Source organism: Agelaius tricolor, unplaced genomic scaffold, assembly GCF_023055355.1.
Source record: "Agelaius tricolor isolate 1412-34295 unplaced genomic scaffold, bAgeTri1.0.p SCAF_3, whole genome shotgun sequence".
In the NCBI taxonomy this organism is placed as follows: domain Eukaryota; kingdom Metazoa; phylum Chordata; class Aves; order Passeriformes; family Icteridae; genus Agelaius; species Agelaius tricolor.
The window spans coordinates 23194936-23216054 of record NW_027269263.1 but is presented as its reverse complement, the minus strand read 5'-3'; the positions used below and the strand labels follow the sequence as shown (position 1 = coordinate 23216054).

General features: G+C 37.0%; 1 protein-coding gene across 1 annotated transcript in view; it reads right to left on the bottom strand.

The window, feature by feature from the left end:
• The window catches only part of NUP205 (nucleoporin 205), a 45690-nt gene that overhangs the window by 3166 nt on the left and 21405 nt on the right, over nucleotides 1–21119 (bottom strand). The window contains exons 19-40 of the mRNA XM_071423182.1: nucleotides 20940–21060; nucleotides 20366–20447; nucleotides 19769–19933; nucleotides 17576–17700; nucleotides 16699–16813; nucleotides 15559–15708; nucleotides 14568–14642; nucleotides 13612–13769; nucleotides 12588–12668; nucleotides 11566–11757; nucleotides 9708–9978; nucleotides 9169–9267; nucleotides 7897–8045; nucleotides 7002–7193; nucleotides 6121–6242; nucleotides 4901–5039; nucleotides 4561–4687; nucleotides 3528–3604; nucleotides 2622–2750; nucleotides 1959–2085; nucleotides 1094–1260; nucleotides 563–686 (exon numbers count right to left, since the gene is read on the bottom strand). Of these exons, the coding sequence (XP_071279283.1) occupies nucleotides 563–686; nucleotides 1094–1260; nucleotides 1959–2085; nucleotides 2622–2750; nucleotides 3528–3604; nucleotides 4561–4687; nucleotides 4901–5039; nucleotides 6121–6242; nucleotides 7002–7193; nucleotides 7897–8045; nucleotides 9169–9267; nucleotides 9708–9978; nucleotides 11566–11757; nucleotides 12588–12668; nucleotides 13612–13769; nucleotides 14568–14642; nucleotides 15559–15708; nucleotides 16699–16813; nucleotides 17576–17700; nucleotides 19769–19933; nucleotides 20366–20447; nucleotides 20940–21060 (2987 nt within the window). The remainder of the gene's footprint in view (nucleotides 1–562; nucleotides 687–1093; nucleotides 1261–1958; nucleotides 2086–2621; nucleotides 2751–3527; nucleotides 3605–4560; nucleotides 4688–4900; nucleotides 5040–6120; nucleotides 6243–7001; nucleotides 7194–7896; nucleotides 8046–9168; nucleotides 9268–9707; nucleotides 9979–11565; nucleotides 11758–12587; nucleotides 12669–13611; nucleotides 13770–14567; nucleotides 14643–15558; nucleotides 15709–16698; nucleotides 16814–17575; nucleotides 17701–19768; nucleotides 19934–20365; nucleotides 20448–20939; nucleotides 21061–21119) is intronic.

The window sequence follows — 21119 nt, the reverse complement described above, 5'->3', positions numbered from 1 at the left end:
TATAAATCCAGGCATGGCAGGAGCATCTTAGGTGACAATGGAGAAGTGTGCAAGAGCACATCTTTCCCAAGGGAGGTTGCAGAAGAAAATTCTGATCTGCGGAAGACAATTCTTTTGTGCATGACTGGTTATTTCCATAGAATTACTGGTGTTTATGAGATTTAGGTTTATGCAAGGTTGGCTGTAAGACTACAAACTCCTATTATGACAGGCACATCAAAATTATTTTTCAAAGTATTTCTTCCACCATATTTGGACATGTGTGAATGTTTATGGGGTCTGGACACTAAAATTGAAGATCTGGGCTGTAACAATTCCTTTATTGGCATATTGCAGAAAGTCCTAGCTGGGTTTCAAAATGGGAATCATTAACTTGAAAATCGTTACATTCTGGCAGTAGCAGAGCAATACCCTTGTAAGTTAATTGTCAGTATTTCAAATTTACTTTTTGCGAAGAATTTTTGTTCAAAGTGGTCAGAAATCCAGGTAAAAAAACCCTATTTCTATCTCTCTGCTTTTCTGGATCATCACCTTGAGGGTCATTTCAATTTTAGAAGGATACAGGAACAGAGGGAGAGCAACTTGGCTCGGTTATTTATTAGTTTCACCAGGCGCCGCCTTGCCAATACGTATTTTTGGGAAGTGGAAATCTTGTCAACCCCAGCTGGCATAACTGACTGACACAACTGTGATGGGAAGAGAAAAAAACAGAAAGACAGTAGCAAATTACAGAACATCAAGAGAAATAAGCAAATAAGATTACTTACTAGTATCTAGAACTTTCTTCTAAGCTACTATTTCTTTACAACCTTACTCTCTATTTTGAATTTGCACAACCTTGCTGACCAAAAAATGGAAAAATGAAACCCATCTCCAAGCAACTATAATGAAAGTCACAACTTTTACAAAGTTAAGCCAAATATTTTCCCTGAAGTTTTAGATCACTCATTCTATGGACCCCCTTCACCAACAACAGAAAAGAACATGCACAAGAAGTGGAACTACTTGCTTATCAAAGATGCTTTGGAGCCTTTGTTACAGCTGTGTCCAAATTACTACAATACAGTAACTACAGACTCAGAAGAACAATTACCTCTTTTATTTCATCTGGTGGCAGTTGCTCCACATTTTGCAGTTTGTTAACACTCTGACGATGGCTGTCATAGTAACTGAAGAAATCGCTAGTGCTCTGTTTCAGCAGGTAAACAATAATGCCCAGGCCAGGCAAGTGCCAATATGGGACCACTGGTGCTTGTGTATCTAGACAAGATGTTGAAGATGAGAAAACAAAACTAATAAACCCCCAAGAAATCAATAAGCTGTGCTCTCTGTCAATAACCTAGACAAGAAAGCACTGGCAAGTATGTTTTGCCCTTGTGTCAGAAGTAACCTAAATGTAAGTCTAGGCAAAAAATTCTGTGACTGCTGTACTAAAAGGCAGTCAGCCTAGCGCAGTAGTGAGTGCAAAATGTGAAATGTAACTAGATTAGAAGACTTACTATTTACATATTTAATCCATTCAACTGCATAATAGCACAGTGTAAACTCTTGCCATGTGTTGTAATAGAGTTCCAATCAAAACACATCTTACATGTCATAAATGAGGTCCTACTTTCAAATAATGTAATCCAGCACAGATGCTGAAATCTGATCTTGACTTTCCCCTGTCTTGTGCTATTTATTTACATACACACATTTCTTTACTGACATATATTTCTGAGGCTGTGAATGAAAAAACAATTTGTTTGTTTTAACTAGGATTAGTTTCCTGATTTGGCTTAGCGCAAGGCTGAACAAGCATGAATGCCAGAATGAGAGAGTGAGCAGCTACAGTATTGGCATAAAGTGACTTAAACAGTATGTGAAACTACAGCCTCTGGTTCACTATTTTCACTATTTTGTAGTAGCCCAAATGTCACACTGTTCAGGCTCAAAAAACAGCAAGTCAAAAATCTCACCCTGCCGAGGCCCATCTCGGTTGGTTGACTCTGACAGGCTGGGAGTAAACAGACAAACAGTGTGCTGGAAACTGGGGGCGCTTTGCAACATCAGTGACTCACAGTATTCCATCACGTTGGCACAGATCTGCCAGCAAAGGGAAAAAAACAAGACAGCATGTCAATTACAGTATCTACAGGCTTTGAAGCATTAAATTTTACATGGACAAATGTCAGTGAACAATATGCTTTGCTCCTCTATTCCCACCAGAACGTGATGATTCTATTTTCTCATCGGTTACAAACTCTCTTCTACTGCAAGTCTAGGACTTGCAACTTTGCCTCTTTCCCAAACCTACTAGCTAGAATTTCTGGAAAATTTTAAGTCCCCTTAGGCTTTATTTAGTGTTAGCCATTACCCTCTATACACAGCTTTAATTTTGAACATTCTATCAATTTAAGCCTTCAAAATTCACAGAGTTTGTATGCGAAACAATAAAGGTTTCTAATGCAAATGTAAGTAAATACATTTTCAAGGATTACTTTAAATAAAATGTGGACTCCTGTACCACACTAAAACCAGTGTAGAGCATTACCACTATCATACGAAATAACGATAACCAAACAAATCTGCACAGCAGGTAAAATGTTGAGACTGAAGCTTCTTTTATCTTGTGTCCTTACCTGTTGCATGGCCAACTCAATTTCATCCCTCTTGTTCACTCTGTCTCCTGCTACGTTATCATCTTGCAGCTTGAACTGCCGTAGCCTGTCTGACCCTCCAAACCGACTCAGAAGTCCTAAGCACTGGCGCTGCCAGAAGAAATGAACATTAAAATGAAGTGCACGATTCTTTTCACTTAAGTGATACATGTTCCTTAAAACAGTATTAAGAAAGCGACGCAGATAAAACTTAGAGCACTTTGTAAACAAAATTTAAGTTTTTAGTGTTTTGACTTACCTTGATTTAATTTAGAAATTAATGGCACCCTAAAACATTGTCAATGAGAAATGAGTGCAATTCACAAATGCACAACTTTTCTTGTGTCTCTTGCAGACTATTATACAGAATACTATCAATGAGAGTTTAGGTTTACCCATTCCTACACCTAAAACACCTTTACCTATACAGACAAACAGAATCTAACATCCAGTAAAAGCAGAGTACAAAAACTACTTCAGTAACAAATAAATGAACCGCTAGCATGTCTGATACACCAAAATTGTTGAGCTGGAGACATGATTGTGGCCAAAGTGGTAACAGACTGTTTCTGCATTACTTCACATGCTTTGGTGTTGGCTTCAAATTTTTCTCTTCACCTAAGTCCTAAGCTAGGAAGGGAAACAAAGTCCCTGTTGCAACCCTGATGTTGTCAAGTGTTATCTTTTCTAATGCATGGGGAAGTGTGGGGAGACACCAAAAAACAGACCACCCACCCCACTCCCATGAAAAAACCCCACACACATTCTTCTTTATGCTGGAAAACATCTCTTTCCCAATTGCAACTATTCAAAGTAAAACAAATAGGAAGAAACACATCAAGGTAGCCAATTCTAAAAGGACATGGCTTAAATATATGACTTTATTACCTGAAATCGCCCTATGTGTCCTTGTAGCTCCATCTGTGTCCCTTCATTAACATCCATGTCCAGCTCAGTTAGCACTCCTGATAAAAGACACAGCCATTAAGTAACTGTTTGTTTGGGGTTTTTTTAACAGATTTGTGCATTATATACATGTAAATACAAGCACTGTTCAGAAATATTTCAGCCAAACATTCAACTTGTATTTTGCATATTTTTTGAGCAAAACATTCAGATGTGAATGCAGCTACCAGGAGATGCATGAGAGCATGGAACTTACTGTTCTGGTAAGTAATCAAATAAGGGCAAAGAGGAAGGGAGGCTGGCATGGAAACTACAGCTATTGTGCAAAGCTCTGTATATCTAAGCAAAGAAGCACCTGGGCTTAACCTACAGCTCTGCACTCCTTTCTACAGTAGTCAGACATCTCTCCTGAACAAAGAAAACCATTAAATCAAAATAGAGAAGTTATTTTGAACTGGCAAGCATGCAGAAGAAACCACTATATCGATCACAATAATTATTAGCCCTTTGTGAAGAAGTCACTCAAGAAAAATGGCAGTATGCTAATCTGCAGTGCTTTCCCCCAGGAAACTTTATATTTTAAACAAATAAAAACAAAGAAGACATTAAAAAATGGGTATTTTATTGCATACAAAAAATTGTATGCAAACAATTTTCTATCTTAATTTCCTCAGTTACAGAACTTAGTGAGTAAAAATTGTTTTTTGGTGAGACCACAGATACTTTGAGCACTTCTATTGGTAAATCACCTCCAAGACGAAAAGTACTTAGTGTGAGGTAGCATGCTGAAAAGAAAATGGGAAATCAGATACATATGGGTAAGAGCACTATGTCTACTGCATCTTTACTTCAAGAAAATATTATAACATTTTTCGATTTTTCTCAGAGCTCCACATGTCAAAAAAAAAAATCTGTATTGTCATGGATATTCTCTTCTGTCTTACTGTTTCTTTACAGAAAACAAAGCCTGAGATTCATGCAAATGGGACTGAGACTTCAAAACTGCAGTTCCTACCAGGCAATGCTGCCTTGCTGATTATTCCTGTCAGGGAGGCCAGCTCCTGGAGAGATCCAGCACTTACATCTTGACACCTCAGGATCGCCTGGATTGTATCAGAATGGGAAATGAGGAACTGCAAAACCTGCACCACAAGAAAAAAAGAGAAAATATGAATGACTCAAAATTTAATGGCAAGCAGAGAGGAAACAATGCTTCTGAAGAACTTTAAAAGACCTCGTGTACCAGTGAGGATGGGATTTAAAAAAACCAAAACAACTTACTGTCAGAGCAAAGGCACACATAATTTCTTTGAATGAGCAATACCAGTGGTACTCAAGCAAGTTTTGGAACTTACCTGTCCCGCAGCTTGCAAGTGTTGTGCCATGCTGGAGGTGAGGATCACTTGGCACAGCTGGAGAGCTGGAAGAAGAATCTGGCGGTAACGCTCCACTGGAGCAGGAATGAACACTGGGGGATCTCTCATTGCATACATTCTTAGCAGGTATAAAAAGAAGGGAGAAAAAAAAAGATAAAGAGTGCAAGAAGAGTGAAATCCACTAGTCAGGCAGAGCCTCAGCCTACAATCAATCAAGAACCTAAAACTATTCATATTTCAATAAGATGTCTAGACCTGAACTGACTTTATATTGGAAAAGCAACACATTTATGATACACAGCTGCTGCCAGACATTTTCTTTAAGCAGGGAAAATTACTTCTTTGTATTATGCTACACTAAACTAGATAACTTTGTTGCAGAAATACCATACCTGCTTACTGATATACAAAACTAGGTATTCTCAAATATTTTAGGAAGAGTTGTACTTAATTCTAAAGTAACTGTTAAATATAGTCCTCCACAAATGTCCTGTAGGTTTTATACAATCTTATTATGTCTATTTAGAACTTTCAAATAGTATACCTTGTCTAAGTCTTAAATTTTTCTGAAGCGTTTCAACTCTCTGTGTTATTAAGAACTGTGAGTTTAAAAAAGGAGCCAAGGCTTGAAATCAACCCAGGTAATTTCCCCTAAATATGGAATTTCTTTCTCTGAGATCTTCTCTCAATTACCTCACAATGACTAATGTGGTATTAAACTTGTCAAGAGGCACATCAAGACACTTGCCAAGCAATATATAACTGTGATTTTTTTTTTTTAAACACATCATAAAACATTCCTGAAATAGCATTTAATTCACTGCTCTCTCAATATTTTATGATGGAGGACAGACTCTGCCCTTCACAAACTGCAAAGCCCCCAGAACAAGTTTACAGTGTAAGCTGTTTGTCAAACATTACAGTATAAATTATTTAATAATAATAATCATCATTTTTATCTGAGATATCGATTTTATGTAGTCTAAGTAATTAGCATGCAAGTACAACCTCATACCCACACCTGAAATTTTCCTCCCAATGAAAGGTACCTTTGAACTGAACTGATAGGTTTAAGAAACACACACACAAAGAATAAACCCACAAGTCTGCTCAAAAATCATGAGGCTATAAAAAGATGTGATGTGCTTCCAGGAAGACCGTGTTATGGTTTCACCCCCAGCCAGGGAAGCAACACTTACCCCTGATGGTCTGTTTCGGGTCGCATGTCATACACCTGGCACTGTGCCAGCCGCACAATGACGCCGGACCGCAGCAGCTCTAGTGCACCTTGCTGACTTTTGGCTATTCGAGTGAGGAATGCCTACACAACAGTAGAGAAGGTTAAGTTTTGGAGATGCACAATGAGGCTTATAATGTCTACTTTCTCACTTGATTTTTGCATCATTTCAAATATACTATTTTAGTAAAATATCCTTAGGGAATACCTTCAGTGCAGGTAGCTCAGTGTGCAGCTGCAGATTGAGCTCTGGGTGGCAGGAGCCCCAAGCAAGAGCCTGTGAACTGCCCACCCTTTGCAAAACAAAGGGCACGAAGGATGTGGGGCACCAGCCAGAGGACTGGACACTCAGAGACACGGCAGGAGACAAGGACTCAGCTGAAGACCCCAGACTGACTCACACAGACTCCTTAGAGTACATAAAACCCAGGGGTTCCTTTGTTCAGGGTCCCTCCTCAGAGGCACCAGCTCGGGCTCTTGGTCTGTTGTTGCACCATGATTAAATCATTTTAAGGATCCAGATGTCTGAGACTGCCCTGGGAAACCTAGGGTCAAACCTGGGGTAAGGAAACCTGGTCTGAGTGTGTGAGTGTGGTGAGGGTAAAGCAGGGCACCCATCGGTCACTGGAGCCACTCGCTACGGAGGGGCTTTGATCCCAGCGGTTAAAATCTCTGGTGGTGCAAGTGTGACTGCCAGAGTGCTCTTGAATGGTCAGACAGGAAAGCTTCCTTAACAATATCTGTGAGTACAATCAATGCAAAGCGTAGACAAACAACTTTTACTAAAAAGTAAAATTAAAAAATTAACACTGTAACACAAAGTCATTTCTAAAGTACTGTTACCATTTTGGACTCATAGGTGTACAGCGCCTTGAGCAAAGGGGGCTGAGGTGTGAGCAAGCTCTGAAGAGCCAGATCATCATCTGCCAGGCTATCCACAAGCACCTTCAGGTAGCCACTGTTGGAGAGATACAACAGCCACTGCTGCTGCTTGTCTACTGAAACAATGTGATCAAGTAAAGCCAATGCCAGCATCTGGGATGAGGGAAGAAAAACAAACAAATCAAAACAGAATTAAACATATAAGATCAATGAGATTTTTAATAAATACCTAGAAACATGAAATGCTAAGCAGTTTCCTCTAACAGCTTCTTATAAGCAGAATGCATTTCTTCACTACAATTGCAACTATTTATGTGGAAAATATTTTAAGAATTCTTGACACTAGTATAGTATGAGACAATTACCTTTCTCTACTATTCTTTTAAAAAACATTACAGATATTGTTGACCAACAACTAAGGCAAAATATTTTAAGGAAGTATTGCCTCATGCACGATTACTATTTACAACTAGTTTGCCTTCTGAGGAAATTCTCAGCTACTGGCTACTATCAGAAATTACTTTGTCATGAAGTCACATCTTCCCAAGGTAAGTCCATGACTTAAAAATGCTAACAAGTAATGGTAACAGGGGTCCCTACCTATATCTATTGCAGCAGAGCTTTCTACCCTTATTTTTAAACAATAGGACACACAGCCTCGTTGAGAAAAAAATTAATATGCACGTATGGCTCTACTTTCAGCAGCTTGAAGGATGAGTGGGAGGACAGAAACATGAAACAGATCCTGTATCTAGAGAAATGTTCTAGTTCTACCTCATGAAACTTCCCATCTTTGCACAGATAATGTTCTTTAAAACAAACAGAACAGTAACTTTAAAAGAATAGATTCATTTACCCTGCCTATCTCATGGCCATCACAAGCATCACGACAGACCACCTCCATCAGAGCTGCCCCATAACTCTCAATAGTTGCCATGTTTTCCCGTTGCAATTTACTAAACATATCTTCAGGAGCTGTCAAATGTTCCCACATAGTTTTTTTAGCTGTAAAAAGCAAATAAAACAAAAAATGAAAACATTCAAAGATAGGCATCTTAGCATTAACTCAGCTACATCCTTCAGGGCATTCTCTCTACGCCTTGCAACAGAAATACCCCAAACAAAGTCAAGGGTTTTTAAATGAACTGCAAATGTTCTACAAATCCACCCTTCCTTGAATATCACACAGACCAGCCAGAGCAGAAAGTGTGGACCAGTGTAGATACATGACCCTTGTAAATAGTCTGCTTAACATAATTCAAATGTTCAGTACTTGTTACCTAGATAAACTAAGAGGCCTAAAACTGGAAATGTTCAAGGCTAGATTGGATAAAGTTTTGAGCAACCTGGTCTGGTGTCCCTGCCCATGGCAGGGGGTTAGAATGAGATCATTTTAAAGGTCCCTTCCAACCCAAACCATCCTAAGATTCTATGAACTTTCACTGGGACTAAAGCATTAAGTGTGAGCTAAATTAACAATGTGACTTAAATGAGAGAGAATGAAACCAAAGTCAGTCAGACACTTCAAAGGGGTCATAACAAATTCATAGTTTGTCTTTTTCCTTTTACTACTGTAGCTCAAAACCCAGGCCAAGTAAAAGTCTGCATGCAGGTAACTAGCCCCAAGATTTCTTCTCAATTCCTGTCTGAACAATTATTAGAAACACTAACAATTCAAGTATTTTAGCCATTCACAGAGAGAAATGTGGTATTTACCAGAAGTACTCAAGGATACATAGCAACTCTGGCTGGCTTATTCTTTGCTTATTTTTTTTGGGAGGGGATGGGGGTGGGGTGTGTGTGAGGCTTTTGTGTTTGTTTCCCCCCTAGAGGGATCTTCAGATAAAGGAAGAGAAAGGGTATAAAATTATAAACAAACCTTGGGGTTTGTTTTGAGGTTTTTTTGTGTGGTTGGTCTTTTGCGATTTTTTTGCTTTGGAATTTGTTTTGGTTTTTTTTAAATAGGATCACTATGGTATGTGAAGGCATAAGCAATTTATTTCAGAGGCTCTTAGAGCAAGATGTTTTCCACCTATTTCCAGAAGACAACTCAGCATGCAGAAACTGTACCCTCCAGGGTTTAATAATAACTTTTTTTGCTCTTTTCCAAATACAGTTGGGACCATACCGGCTTCCAAAGTGTCTGGTTCATCTGGTCTCTGGGCAATCTGCAAATAATAAAGCAGTGATCCATAAAGGTGTGTCCTCACTCTCTGGAAGCCACCACCTGTTAACAAGAAACATTCACAATTAAAACCAAACAAATGTAAATTCCATAACACCATGTTCTACTGGCACTTAATTTAACTTTCCTATGGCAGTGCTTGGCAAAAGTAAATAAAGCAATTAGATTCCCTAAGGTGAAGTTCTACTGTTGCATAAAAGTGTATTTATGAGTAAATTCAGCAAGTTTATGCTGTACCAAAAGAATGAAAATATGAAATTCTCTTTCAGTCACTTACATATTTCTCTTAGGTTTGTTGTTCAGATTTTTTAAAGTGCTTGCTAATTTTTTTAGTTATCAACATTGCTTACATCTATACTAATGATGTATGATTGATCTGACTGTAACAAAAGTCTTCACTGCAGTATCTGAAAGCAGCTCAGCCCATCTTTTTACTCTTGGCAGTTGGAATTCACATACACGCCCTGCAGAAGTCAACACACCTGTTTTCAAAATGAAATCCAGCAGCTTTTTTAAGATGATGTGGAGGGAGGAGTCACCAACAGAAGCAAAACCCATGGATATGCTCTCGGAGCCAGGTGATGAGGTAAAAGAACCATCCAGCATCAAGACATACTGGGACTGTCCTGCCATGGAGAGTGCAAGTGGCTGTTTCTGCTCCGTTTTCAAAGACTGGCTCAGGTGGGCAGTCAGGGTGAACACAGCCCCTGCCACCACTGGCATCAACTCCTGGGCTGCATCATCATCAAGGATCTTAATACAGAAGTAGAAAGACCAAAAAAAAAGGCAAAAGAGAAAAAAAAATGTTTAAAAGTGTCTGATTTCATGAGTTATTAAAGTAGTTAAATTAGCCTCTCACAACTATTAAATTTATGTATGCATAAGGATTTCATTAACATGACAGTATTTAAAACACATAAAAATCAGTAATGTCAGAAACTTGTTTAGAAACCTGAGTTGAACATATTTTAATTGAGAAGACCACTAGCCTTCTGGATTTTTTTACATAAATCACAGGCAGACTCATAATCAAATCTGGATGGCAGAAAGGGAAGAAATGCGTTGACATTTGAGATGCTTTATTAGTAAAATATTTAAACCTAAGCTAGGGAAAGAATAACTGGTATCTGCTTTGCTATACAGCTATTTTATTACCATTAAAAATGTAAAGGTACTACTTAAAAAACCCAAAGGGTTGAGCATCAAAGAAGCATTAAGACAATGTGGAAAAACACTAACAAGAAGTTTGCATGTATTGTTTTTGCTCACTGTATTATTTGGAAGGTAAATCTGCTATCTTTATTGCTAATGCTGAAGAAGCTTTCATTTTAAGCAATGTAGTAATTTTGAACAGTAGTTCAATTATTTGCAGTAGACAGTAACAATTTTTTTTCTCAACTTCACAAAAGTCTTCACCAAGATGTTACAGAAAATTAAGAGTCTGGAATTTCCTCTTTGTAAAGATTTTAGGAAAGAAATTTCTGCAGCTAGTGAAGGCCTTCCTTGTTTCCTGTTTTAAATTCAGTTCAAATAAAAAACAAAACCAGCACTCTAGTAAAAATAGGTAACTTTCAAGTAACTCCTACAGAAAAAAATAATGGTAGTAACAAAAAAGTTTTTTCCTTGAAAATATAAAACTTTTTAATATATATTTCTCAAAACAAAACTCTATTAATCAGAACTACAAACCACATAACTCTCATAATAAAGCAAAAAAATAATAATACCCCAGCAGACTAAAAAATACAACAATCCTTCATTAAATTTTGCCTTTTAGAATGGATAGGTCAGTAGTAACTGTCTAGTCTGTCTCAAAAATTATTACTATAACTCAGCAGTAAAATACCTAGACTTCTAAGACAAACTCTCATACTTCCAAAAGCCCTTCTAATTGTAAAATCTTTAGTTTTTCTACTGTGAAGTTTCATTCAGCTCTCTAATTTTTCAAAAGCAGCAGCAGTAGGATTTGCAGTGAGTCATCTAAACACAGTAAATTAGCAAATGCAGCAGTTTGCCTTCAGCCTTCAGTAAGTTCTTTGTTTCTCATCAAAGCAGGGTGTTTCTTTTTCACACACCTTTGCCAGACTACCATAATGCTGGATGACACTGAAATGCCTCTGAAATCTGCCAATATATGGTTCACAGTTCAACAGTAACTATGCAAGAATACAAAGTATCGCCTCTGTCTCATCTATCAGCATAGCAGCAATCAGAAAACTAAAACAAATACTAAAGGCAGGCAACATTTTTTTTGGATTACAATCAAAATTGCAGCACTTTCACATAAAAAGATGCAGCAACAAAGTTGAAGGAGTGGGCTGATTTCCAGCAGAGCACTACCTTGTCATGCACATCCTGCAAGAGATCCCGGATAATCAGCTGCCTGTCCTCAGCCTGGATGAGGTCCTGGGGGCAGGCAGTGAGTATGATTTCCACCAGCTGTCTCCAGGACTCCAGAGCATGCCTCTTGGCATGGAGGCACTGCAGCAGCTTGTTGCGCTCTACCACGTACTGCAGGATAGTGTTGATCTCCTGAAAACCCCCCACAAAGAAACTCAGTTACTATGGAATAAAACAAATTCATTGCCAAGACAGACTTCAAGATGACAATTTTTTCTATGAGTAGTAGTCTTCAGAATAAAATGTTAAGTCTTCAGCTTACTAGAAACAAGGTGCTATTGCTACTTTAACAAGGTAGCCCATTCCATTTCTGAGCTGCTTTTCACAGGGCGGACATCATGAATGTCTCAATCTCATAGGAAAAAAAAATTAACCAGGAAAATTCTTTTCTAGCACTTTGAAATCAAAACAAAAACAACTAGGAAAAAACTATTTGGGCTTCTTTTTCCCATTTAGTCTGAGTAATTTCTCCTTTATCCTTTGCATCCATGTAACCAATTTTGACTTAAATTAAAAGATGGCAGGAAACTTATAAAATAACTGATCTCCAAGTCTGAAACTATATCTGTGTAGAAAAAAGGAAAAATAAATCAGCATCCCCTGTGAGAGAAAGGCAAAATGATCTTGGCCATAAGATGAACATGCTTGTACTTGAACAGCCAATCTTGACATCAGTGTGTAACTGCTTTCTGTACAATGGGGTGAGGAGCTGCAATTGTTACCACTAATGAGGAGGGAAGAGGTTAAAGAAAAAAGGAAAACAGACTACAGGCCACCTGTTTAGGGAACAGTATGGTAAGAAGTACCTTAGCTTATCAGTTTTGTGGTTTTTGTCTTCAGGAGTTACTAAATCTAAGTTAGGACTCAAATCCACAATCTTTTATAGTAATGCTTACTGCTTGACAGGCTACAAAATCCACCAAGAGCAACAACAAACAACAGTTAATTTTTTCTGTACTTACCTCCATAAGTAAAGGTCTCTGGCCTATTGCTGCCATTCCTTGAAGGGCATTGACTTCTGCAACCAGAACTCTGTGAACGTACTGAAATTAAAAGTGACACTTAAATGATTAAACCAGTTTAACCTGGCAGGTAGATAAACCCCACACAGCAATTCACTCCCTCCCCCAGTGGGATAGGGGAGAGAACTGGGGGGAAAACAAAGTGAAATTTTGTGGGTTGAGTTAAAGACAGTTTAATAGAACAGAAAAGGAAAGCGGGGGGAACAATACAACATTTAAACTAATACAAACAAGGGCTGCACAAATGCAATTGCTCACTACCTGCCAACCACTGCACAGCCAGTTTTCCCCTTAGTTTATACACTGAGCATGGTATCACACAGTATGGAACTTTGGCAAGTTTTGGGTCAGCTGTCCTGGCTGTGTCTCCTCCCAGATTCCTGTGCCCACAGCCTACTCACTGGGGAGTTGTTTGAGAAGCTGAAAAGTCCTTCACTAAATAAATATTGCTTAGGAATAGCTAAAGGATGAAGTGTTGGGAACATTACTGTCATCCTAAATCCAAAACACAATACTATACCAGCTACTATGAAGAAAATTAAGAGTACTTGAGTCAAAACTAGGACAAGTGACAAAGGAGATGTATTTGTATCTCCTAAAAGAATCTAGGAGATGGCTACATAGTGACAGATGCAACAGATGGACTGGGATTCAAACAAGTTTTACTCATTTTTTAGGGTCACAAATTCTTCAGGACAATTTATAATACATAGGTCAAGTACTTGTCACAATGTGATACATTCATAAATAAAGCCTCCAAGAACTACCATGGTACACAACAACATTGCACAAGTAATTGTGTACACGTATGTTAGTTGTGTAATAGCAACCAAAAAAATACATATCTGAAACACACACCTTTTATGTAAAAGCAAGTTTCAAAGTATTATTAACACACTGATTTTTTTTAATTATTAAGTTATAAAATAGCACATGCAACTTGAAAACAAAGACCAGTGCTAACCTTGACGTTGCAGACCACTTGTCCACGTGCATTCTTGTGCTCACAATTAGTAATGACTTGCTCAATTTGAGCCCGGTCAAAAAAATCCAGTTGTAAAGGCTCTGGAATGTCCTGACTGAAGTCAATTGAATCCAGGATATTTAAGATCTTTCTGCGTACTGGAAATGCAAATCAATTCAAATTGTATTCAGAATTATCAAGGGGAAACCAAAATATTAACAAATAGAGTCTATTTACCTTTGTAAATCTAAATCTTCAGCTTAATGTGTAAAGTTTCAAAAGAAAGCATTAAATCTTCAGAAAGTGCTATCAACCTATGTAACAGGTTTAAAAACATTTTAAGACAAATTCTCATACTTCCAAAAGCCCTTCTAATTGTAAAATCTTTAGTTTTTCTACTACTTTAGTTTTTCTACGTTTAAATCCTTAAGATCTCTTATACTGTACAGTTCTCCTGTTATACATGCATGTCATCCAATATTTACAAACACAAGACTAATTTTTTCTCCAAAATTAAACCAGGCTGGTTTTCAATTATAACCATTGCAATCTTTTGTTGAGAAACCATAAAGAATCTGAATTTATTTATTTATGTGGGACTTACATTCTTTGTCATGAAAATACAAATATGTTCAGCCTTAGCAACAGTCTCACTGCTTCTACTTGTTAGCAATTAATTTGATAGACTGCCACTCTCCCATTTCATCCCTGCACAGATACCTAAACATACTCTTCAAATTGCCTTTCCAGTTCAGTGTTTTTCACTCACTCCAACCATCTGTATCAAGGTTCTTTTTTTTTTTTTCCCCATACTAAATAAAATTGTTTCATGTACTGCTGCTATTTAGAACACCCATTACTTTCTTTTCTGAAGTGTCCTTTCTGGAGGTGGCCCTCCTGCCTGTTCAGGAGCAGATACACTTTACTGATCAATAATCAACAGTCATAACAGTTACCTTTGGAAGCAGTGTCAAAGTGGAGAAATCCACTGACTGATCGACTTTCGTCTTCCATCCCTCCTTCACCATCAGCTGAAGATAATAAAACATACTAAATAAATTACAAAAACAAATCTAAGTGAAAAATATCACCTACTTTTAGTGAAAGACAGGGCACAATGATAAACTGATAAACCTTTCACATCAAAGCCTTCTAATACAATATACCCTTGAACTCCTAATCAAATGAAAAAAATACTTATCTGACAAAAGCTATCCAGTTATTATATACAGATCAGAAAATCTGAGAAATGCTTAAATAGACATCCCACTCTTCAGTATGAGTAATGCAGTTGGATAGACACCATAAAATGAGTAGCATATCTGAGTACAGTTTCCCATACTCAGATCCTCACTAGGAGGAAGAGAGTGCTCAGGCTGATAAAAGTAAGGGAAAACACCATACTGCAGTAGCCTGTTAAAATATCTTCCAATATATTCTACCTTCTTCATGTAAAGAGTTTTATTGCCATCTGGTTTTATTTTTCTTAATTTACCTCTACCCTGTTCTAAACCTCTGAAATCTTGCCTTTTTATTCAACATTGAATTTTACACTACATTGGGATGAAATATCACTTTTGTGATGTTATAATGTTAAAAGCAAAATTGATGTGTATCTACTATCCTCTGTGAGAGATTAACTGTTTACCATGGAAGACCCTCCACCTTCTCTATTTTGTAACAATTTTGAGTGGCAGGTCAAAATAAATTATTCCACAATTTAATTTTTTTTTAATATTGCCACTCCTACCTCATAAACAGTTTTTAATTTTTCCACCAGCAATGAACAAAACGATGCCCTGCTTTCTTTCACTTTGGAGTCTACAATCATCTTTCTTCCCATACCACAAATGAACTGCCACAAGCTTATGAAGAAAAGAATTCAAATGAAGTGTCTCATTCTCCATTTATTACAGCCTATTTAGCCTCACCATAAGTCCCTCTTACCCAGGTATGGTTTCACAGGCATGTCATCGAGCAGCAGATGCAGCAGCCTCTGCGTGTGGGAGCGCTGGCGGTTCAGGGACGTCACTCGCATTTCGATAGCTGCAGTCTTCATTAGCCAAGACATTTGGTTGAGTGTTGAAATCTCATGTTCTGGACAGGGATAAGGCAACAATTATAAAACAGCATAAATAATATTACTTACTCCAAGGAAAGCATTTTTAACTTGAGAAAGCTTTTAGAGGATGTCATTAGTTATTATTTGCTTACCAATTGTTTACAGGACAAAAAGAGAGATCTGACAAAAGCCAGTAAATGAACATGTGGTTATTTTGAAAATAAACCAGGTACATATATGCAATAAGCATATAAACATACAGAACCAAACTGGACACAACCAACTGTTAGAACAGTCATTGTGAAGAATGTAGTGCTTCATGAGCCAATGGGGTCAGTTACAATTTCAGTGAAAATAACCAGGCATTTACCCACATGGACTGTAGCTTTAATCAAAATTGGTGAGACTGGAACACAGGTCTCCTAGAATCTTCCTATATTCATCTAATTTAGATTCCTAAGTTACATAAGAATCATCTAAAGCACTTTATACATGCTGGATACATGTACTTGAATGCTAAGTTTACTGTCATTGAACAAAAGACTGAGGGTCAAGCATCTGACAAAGCATATTTGTTCAGTTTAAAACATCTGAGAAATCTTGATTTGAAATATAAAACATACCTACTAGCTTAAAAGTACTTTATTCAAAGAAAGGGGCAACACAGGTGGTTACAACCATCAGCCTTATAATCCCCTGGTTCTTTATAATACTCTTTTCAATTTTTTTTTTTTTTCTGTAGTGTGATCTAACAAAACTACAATGATAATTGCAATATAGATTAGGATGTCGTTCTGGAGACTTAGTGCACTCCAAAGCTAACATTCTTTTCCAAAAGTTCAGCACTAAAAATCTAAAAATTTCTTAAGTAGAGAGAGTTCAATATTTGCAGAATTAAACGATTAGCAGAGGCTGTAATAAATTCAGTTTAATAATGCTACCTATGTTTCTTCTTTCACTCCTAAGGAGTCAAAAAATGCATTGAATTTTAAGCATGCACAATCTTATCATAGCATAAAAATTACCTTTGATAGAAAATGGCAAGTACTGCAGCTGAGTGAATAAGAAATCCTGACTGGTCCTCAGATATCTCATAGTTGGACCTGAAGTGTCAGAGCATGCACACAACTGATAGATCACCTGACAATCAAAAACAGTAGATATCCATGTATGGAATTTATTTTAAAACAGACCAACCACCAAATCAAAAGCATAATACTGTTCTACTGCTCAAACAATATTACCAGTATTTACAGTAAATTTTCCATCAGCTTTCTTCAAAGTTGAACATATTATTTGTAACAGATGTTGAATTATGATCTTAAAAGTACTACCAGCATGTGGGTGACCACAATGGCTGTTTGTTCACAACATGACAATAGATGAGCCTATTTGTTCAGCTCACTTAAAAATGAGTATTTTTCTGTCTGCATGTCCACCAAGAGAGGATATGTAATAAATTTTCCCTGCTTCTACAGAGTTGCCTTTTCCTTTTCATAATGTTTAAAATCCTTTCTAGAGCCCATGGATTTTCAACATGATACAAGTGTGCAAGCATCAGCTACCTCACACATATGTCTAACTCAGCTGTTTCCCCCACCTGACACCCTCTCAGCCACACAAATGTACATTCTCTATGGCTACAGAATAAAACAGAGAATTTCATTGGCTTAGTCGGAATTTTATGTTATTTGTTATCATACTACACTTCCAAAATTTAAAAAAAAGATTTAAAGTTGGCACGTCGCAACGGACTTAGAGGCTGACCAAAAATATTTAGGTTAAGTTTTACTATTAAAATATTATTAGAGCCATAAATAATCTGTGTTCATCAACCAAGGAGTAGCCAATTTTATTTAGAGTCTACTTTTAGTATATGCCAACAGAAAATATGCTGAATACCTGGTAACAGAGTTCTGCAAGATGGGGAGATTCCCGAACTGCTGTAGGCCCACTCCTTGTTTCAGTACCCTTCTCCAGGATGTTCAAAATAGCATGAAGGCAAGTCCGTGGGCAACCCAAGACACCTGAAAAGAGAAAAATAACTTGACATTCTTGATCTTACTTTCCTCCATAGCCAGTATAGGTCAAGTACACAGAAATACAGAACCTAAATCGTTCAGATACCCTGTGCTACACTATACCGCTCCACAGAGCTGCAGCAAAATCTTCTGGGAAAGTTTTATCACCATTACTTAAAATCAAAGAAGGAACCATGTTTCAGCAAAAGCCTAATGAAAATATTTATAGTTAGTCTGTAGGCTTTTGAGATGCTAGTGAATCAATTTGAATTCTTGTTTTACACTTTTAAACCAAGAGCCATTTGACAATTTCAAAGAACAGCTTTAAAAAACTCCTGTCTTATTTTACAAATACAGCCATTATATGACTAATTCTCCTAAAGGCAGAACACTGCAACCATAGGGAATAGATTTTAATACTGAAGTCAAAATTCTGTCTTTTTGCATTCTTCCCTTAGCCAATTAAATCTTTAATCGACCCAAAAAGAGGTCCTGAAGCAGCAAAAGCATCAATAATCAGAGTTCTTACAGGGGAAATAATCTCTGTTTGAACATGTATAATTTATGCTTTAACAGGAAATTATTATCTTGAGGTAAATGTCTTACAGTCATTATTTCTTCCCCTTATTAACAAGAAAACTGAAAGATGTGGGCAAGGTCTCTCACACCCTTGAGACAGATTTCCTCATCACTGACCTAACATATGATAGATGCCCTGTAAAATTGTGTGGGTGCAGATTATTTACCTGTATTGTGTAACTACAGATATTTCACAATATCTGAAGAAATAAAACTCAGGTCCTATCTATATTTCATTTAGAACTATGAAGAACTAAAAACTGCTGGTCCATAGCATCCAATACAAACCTGAAGATAATGAGAAATATTTTTCTCAAAAAAAAACCAAAAATCAAATTATTGAATGTTGTTCAAACTTGTTTATATAAAACATCCTTGAAAACAGTTGAGAAATGACCTTTTATTTCAGACTGGAAGGGACACCATGACATCTCAACACCAAACTACTCTTAGCTATGATATCAAACCATTGTTCTTGGCTTTAGACAGTTGGGTCTTGAAAACCTCCAAACATGAAGACTGCATGACCTCTACAGCCAACCTGCTTCACTGTCTTCTGGTGACAAAATTTCTAATATATCCAAATTGAGCCTCTCTTGTTTCATTTCATGCCTACTGCCTCTCATCTTCCTGCCACACTCCTCTGAAAAGTCTGGGGTTTTATCCTGTCATTTATGTCTTTGCAGGTGTTCAAAGATTTCTATTAGGTTCTCTCAAAGTCTTTCTCTTTTCCAGACTTCCCTCAGCTGCTCCGCACAGGCTCAGTAACCCAGCTCCCTCATCATCCCTGCTGGACTTGTCCAGTCTGTTTTGTAAAATACCAATTAGAAACTGAGGAGGCAAACAAGACACAAAGTAACACACTATTACTCTCACCAGTTCAACTTGAAAGCAGCAGGAGTGATCTTTCTGAAGTTTGCACTGTCATATATATATAATTAATATATTTATATATTCCTAGCACTAGAATGAAATCCCACATTGTCCTAAAAGGTTTTCTTCTAAAACATTAAAAAACTAAACTGGTTTTCTTTCCTATAAAAAATTTTAAACAGGAGCTTGAGGAAGGACAGAACAATAGCCAAGAAGTAGAACCAGTTAAAAGCAACAATCTCTTTTGTAGGTTCACATGTTGTCATATGTAGGTACAACTTGGATCATCAAATCAACTTCTTTCTACTAGGGACACAGCTACGCTGTATTAAATAATAAATACATCAATGTTTCCCTTCTAAATTATCGTTTTCCCCCACAATTCTAATTTCAAGTCTGTTCCAAAATACAACTTAAACAAAGACTCAAATCCTAAAGTTTTTAAATGCTGCATTTGAGTATTAATACATCTTTTCATGTAGCTTTTGAGGACTTGTTCACAGCCTGTTGTTTTATTCTTTAATTGAAGAGGAACTGCTTTTCCCCATGAATTTCCCAATAAATATTCTCAGTGTTGTTAGCAGAACTGATTAAATGACAGCTCAATCTCTCCTCTTCATACCTGGATCTTGCAAATTTGTGGTGCTGACAGGTTTCTTTAGTTCAAATCCCAAGAGATACAGAGCTAGGCTGGGAGGACTGCACTCAAGAGAGGTGATAAGGAGATTCAGAATATGGATCCTGGTTTCATGATGGATTTGTGCCCGCTTCTTCTCCGGCTCCAGTTCTTGATTAGAAAAAGAAAAGAAAAAGGAGAAAAAGCAGATATAGTGACTAATGAAGTAAAAAATCCATCTAATAGAATAATCTTCAGTGTCTTCAAGTTAAATACAAGAATGTTGAGGGATGGACTTATATTACTGCAAAGAGATACAAGAACAAAATTGCAAATTACTGTTAATACAGCTGTAAATAGTATATCCAAAGCAATGTTAAATACTTGTCTTCTGAAAATAGACTCAATTTGGAGCTGGCTCACCATACTGTGGACATACTTTAACAAAACACAGGCACTTTTCATTCTGTTAAAGGTCCAATTCCACAGAAAACAGAGGAAGATTGTTTCCTGACTTAAGAACATTTTTTAACACTTCTTTCATTAACTTTATTCCATGCAAAAGACAACTATTTAAGCCATTTTAAGAAGCCTTTTACATACCTTCATCTGGATTAATTAATTCTTCTGCATCTTCATTGTCTAAACATTCCACAAATCCAGCCATCAGCTTCTGGCTAACACTCTGTATTCAACAATGGAAGGATGGAAATGAAGACAATTTTAAGAGTACTAAACCAAATACTTTTCATCATTCCCTTCATGTAAGTTGATAGAACTTTTAGACAAAAATTATATAATCTACTTAATAAGCAAGAATTAAAGAGTCACAGCTGTTCTAAGAACAGGTCAGCAATTAGCCAGTGAACAGGAAAAAAAAAATCTACTGTTGTTACATATGCTAAATTATTCTCACAGATTGATGACTATAAAGTCACAAAAAGATCTCCCTATCTCAAAGAATATTGCCCTTTTTCTTCTTGAAAACAATCATGATTTTGTTTTGTTCAATTAATTAAGTAATTGTTTTTCCAATGCCACAGTAAAAGATGTTTTATATGTGGGTAGATATAAAACAAAATATAGTTTTAATGTAGTTTCCTTTAAAGAAACATTATGAAGCCCTAGTATTTCTCCACCAGTTTCTCTTCCCAGATTCAAAGAAACAGATACTTACCTGATCATGTGTGAAATCACCAACTAGTTTTATCTGGATGTTGGAATTATCAGAAATACAGCACAAAATCTTGGCACTTTCAAAAGCTAGTTCAGGATTGCTGTTTCCATGGTAAAGATACCTTCAAAGACACAAAATTATGACAACGAAATTGTTGAGAATTTAACTTTTTAAAGATGG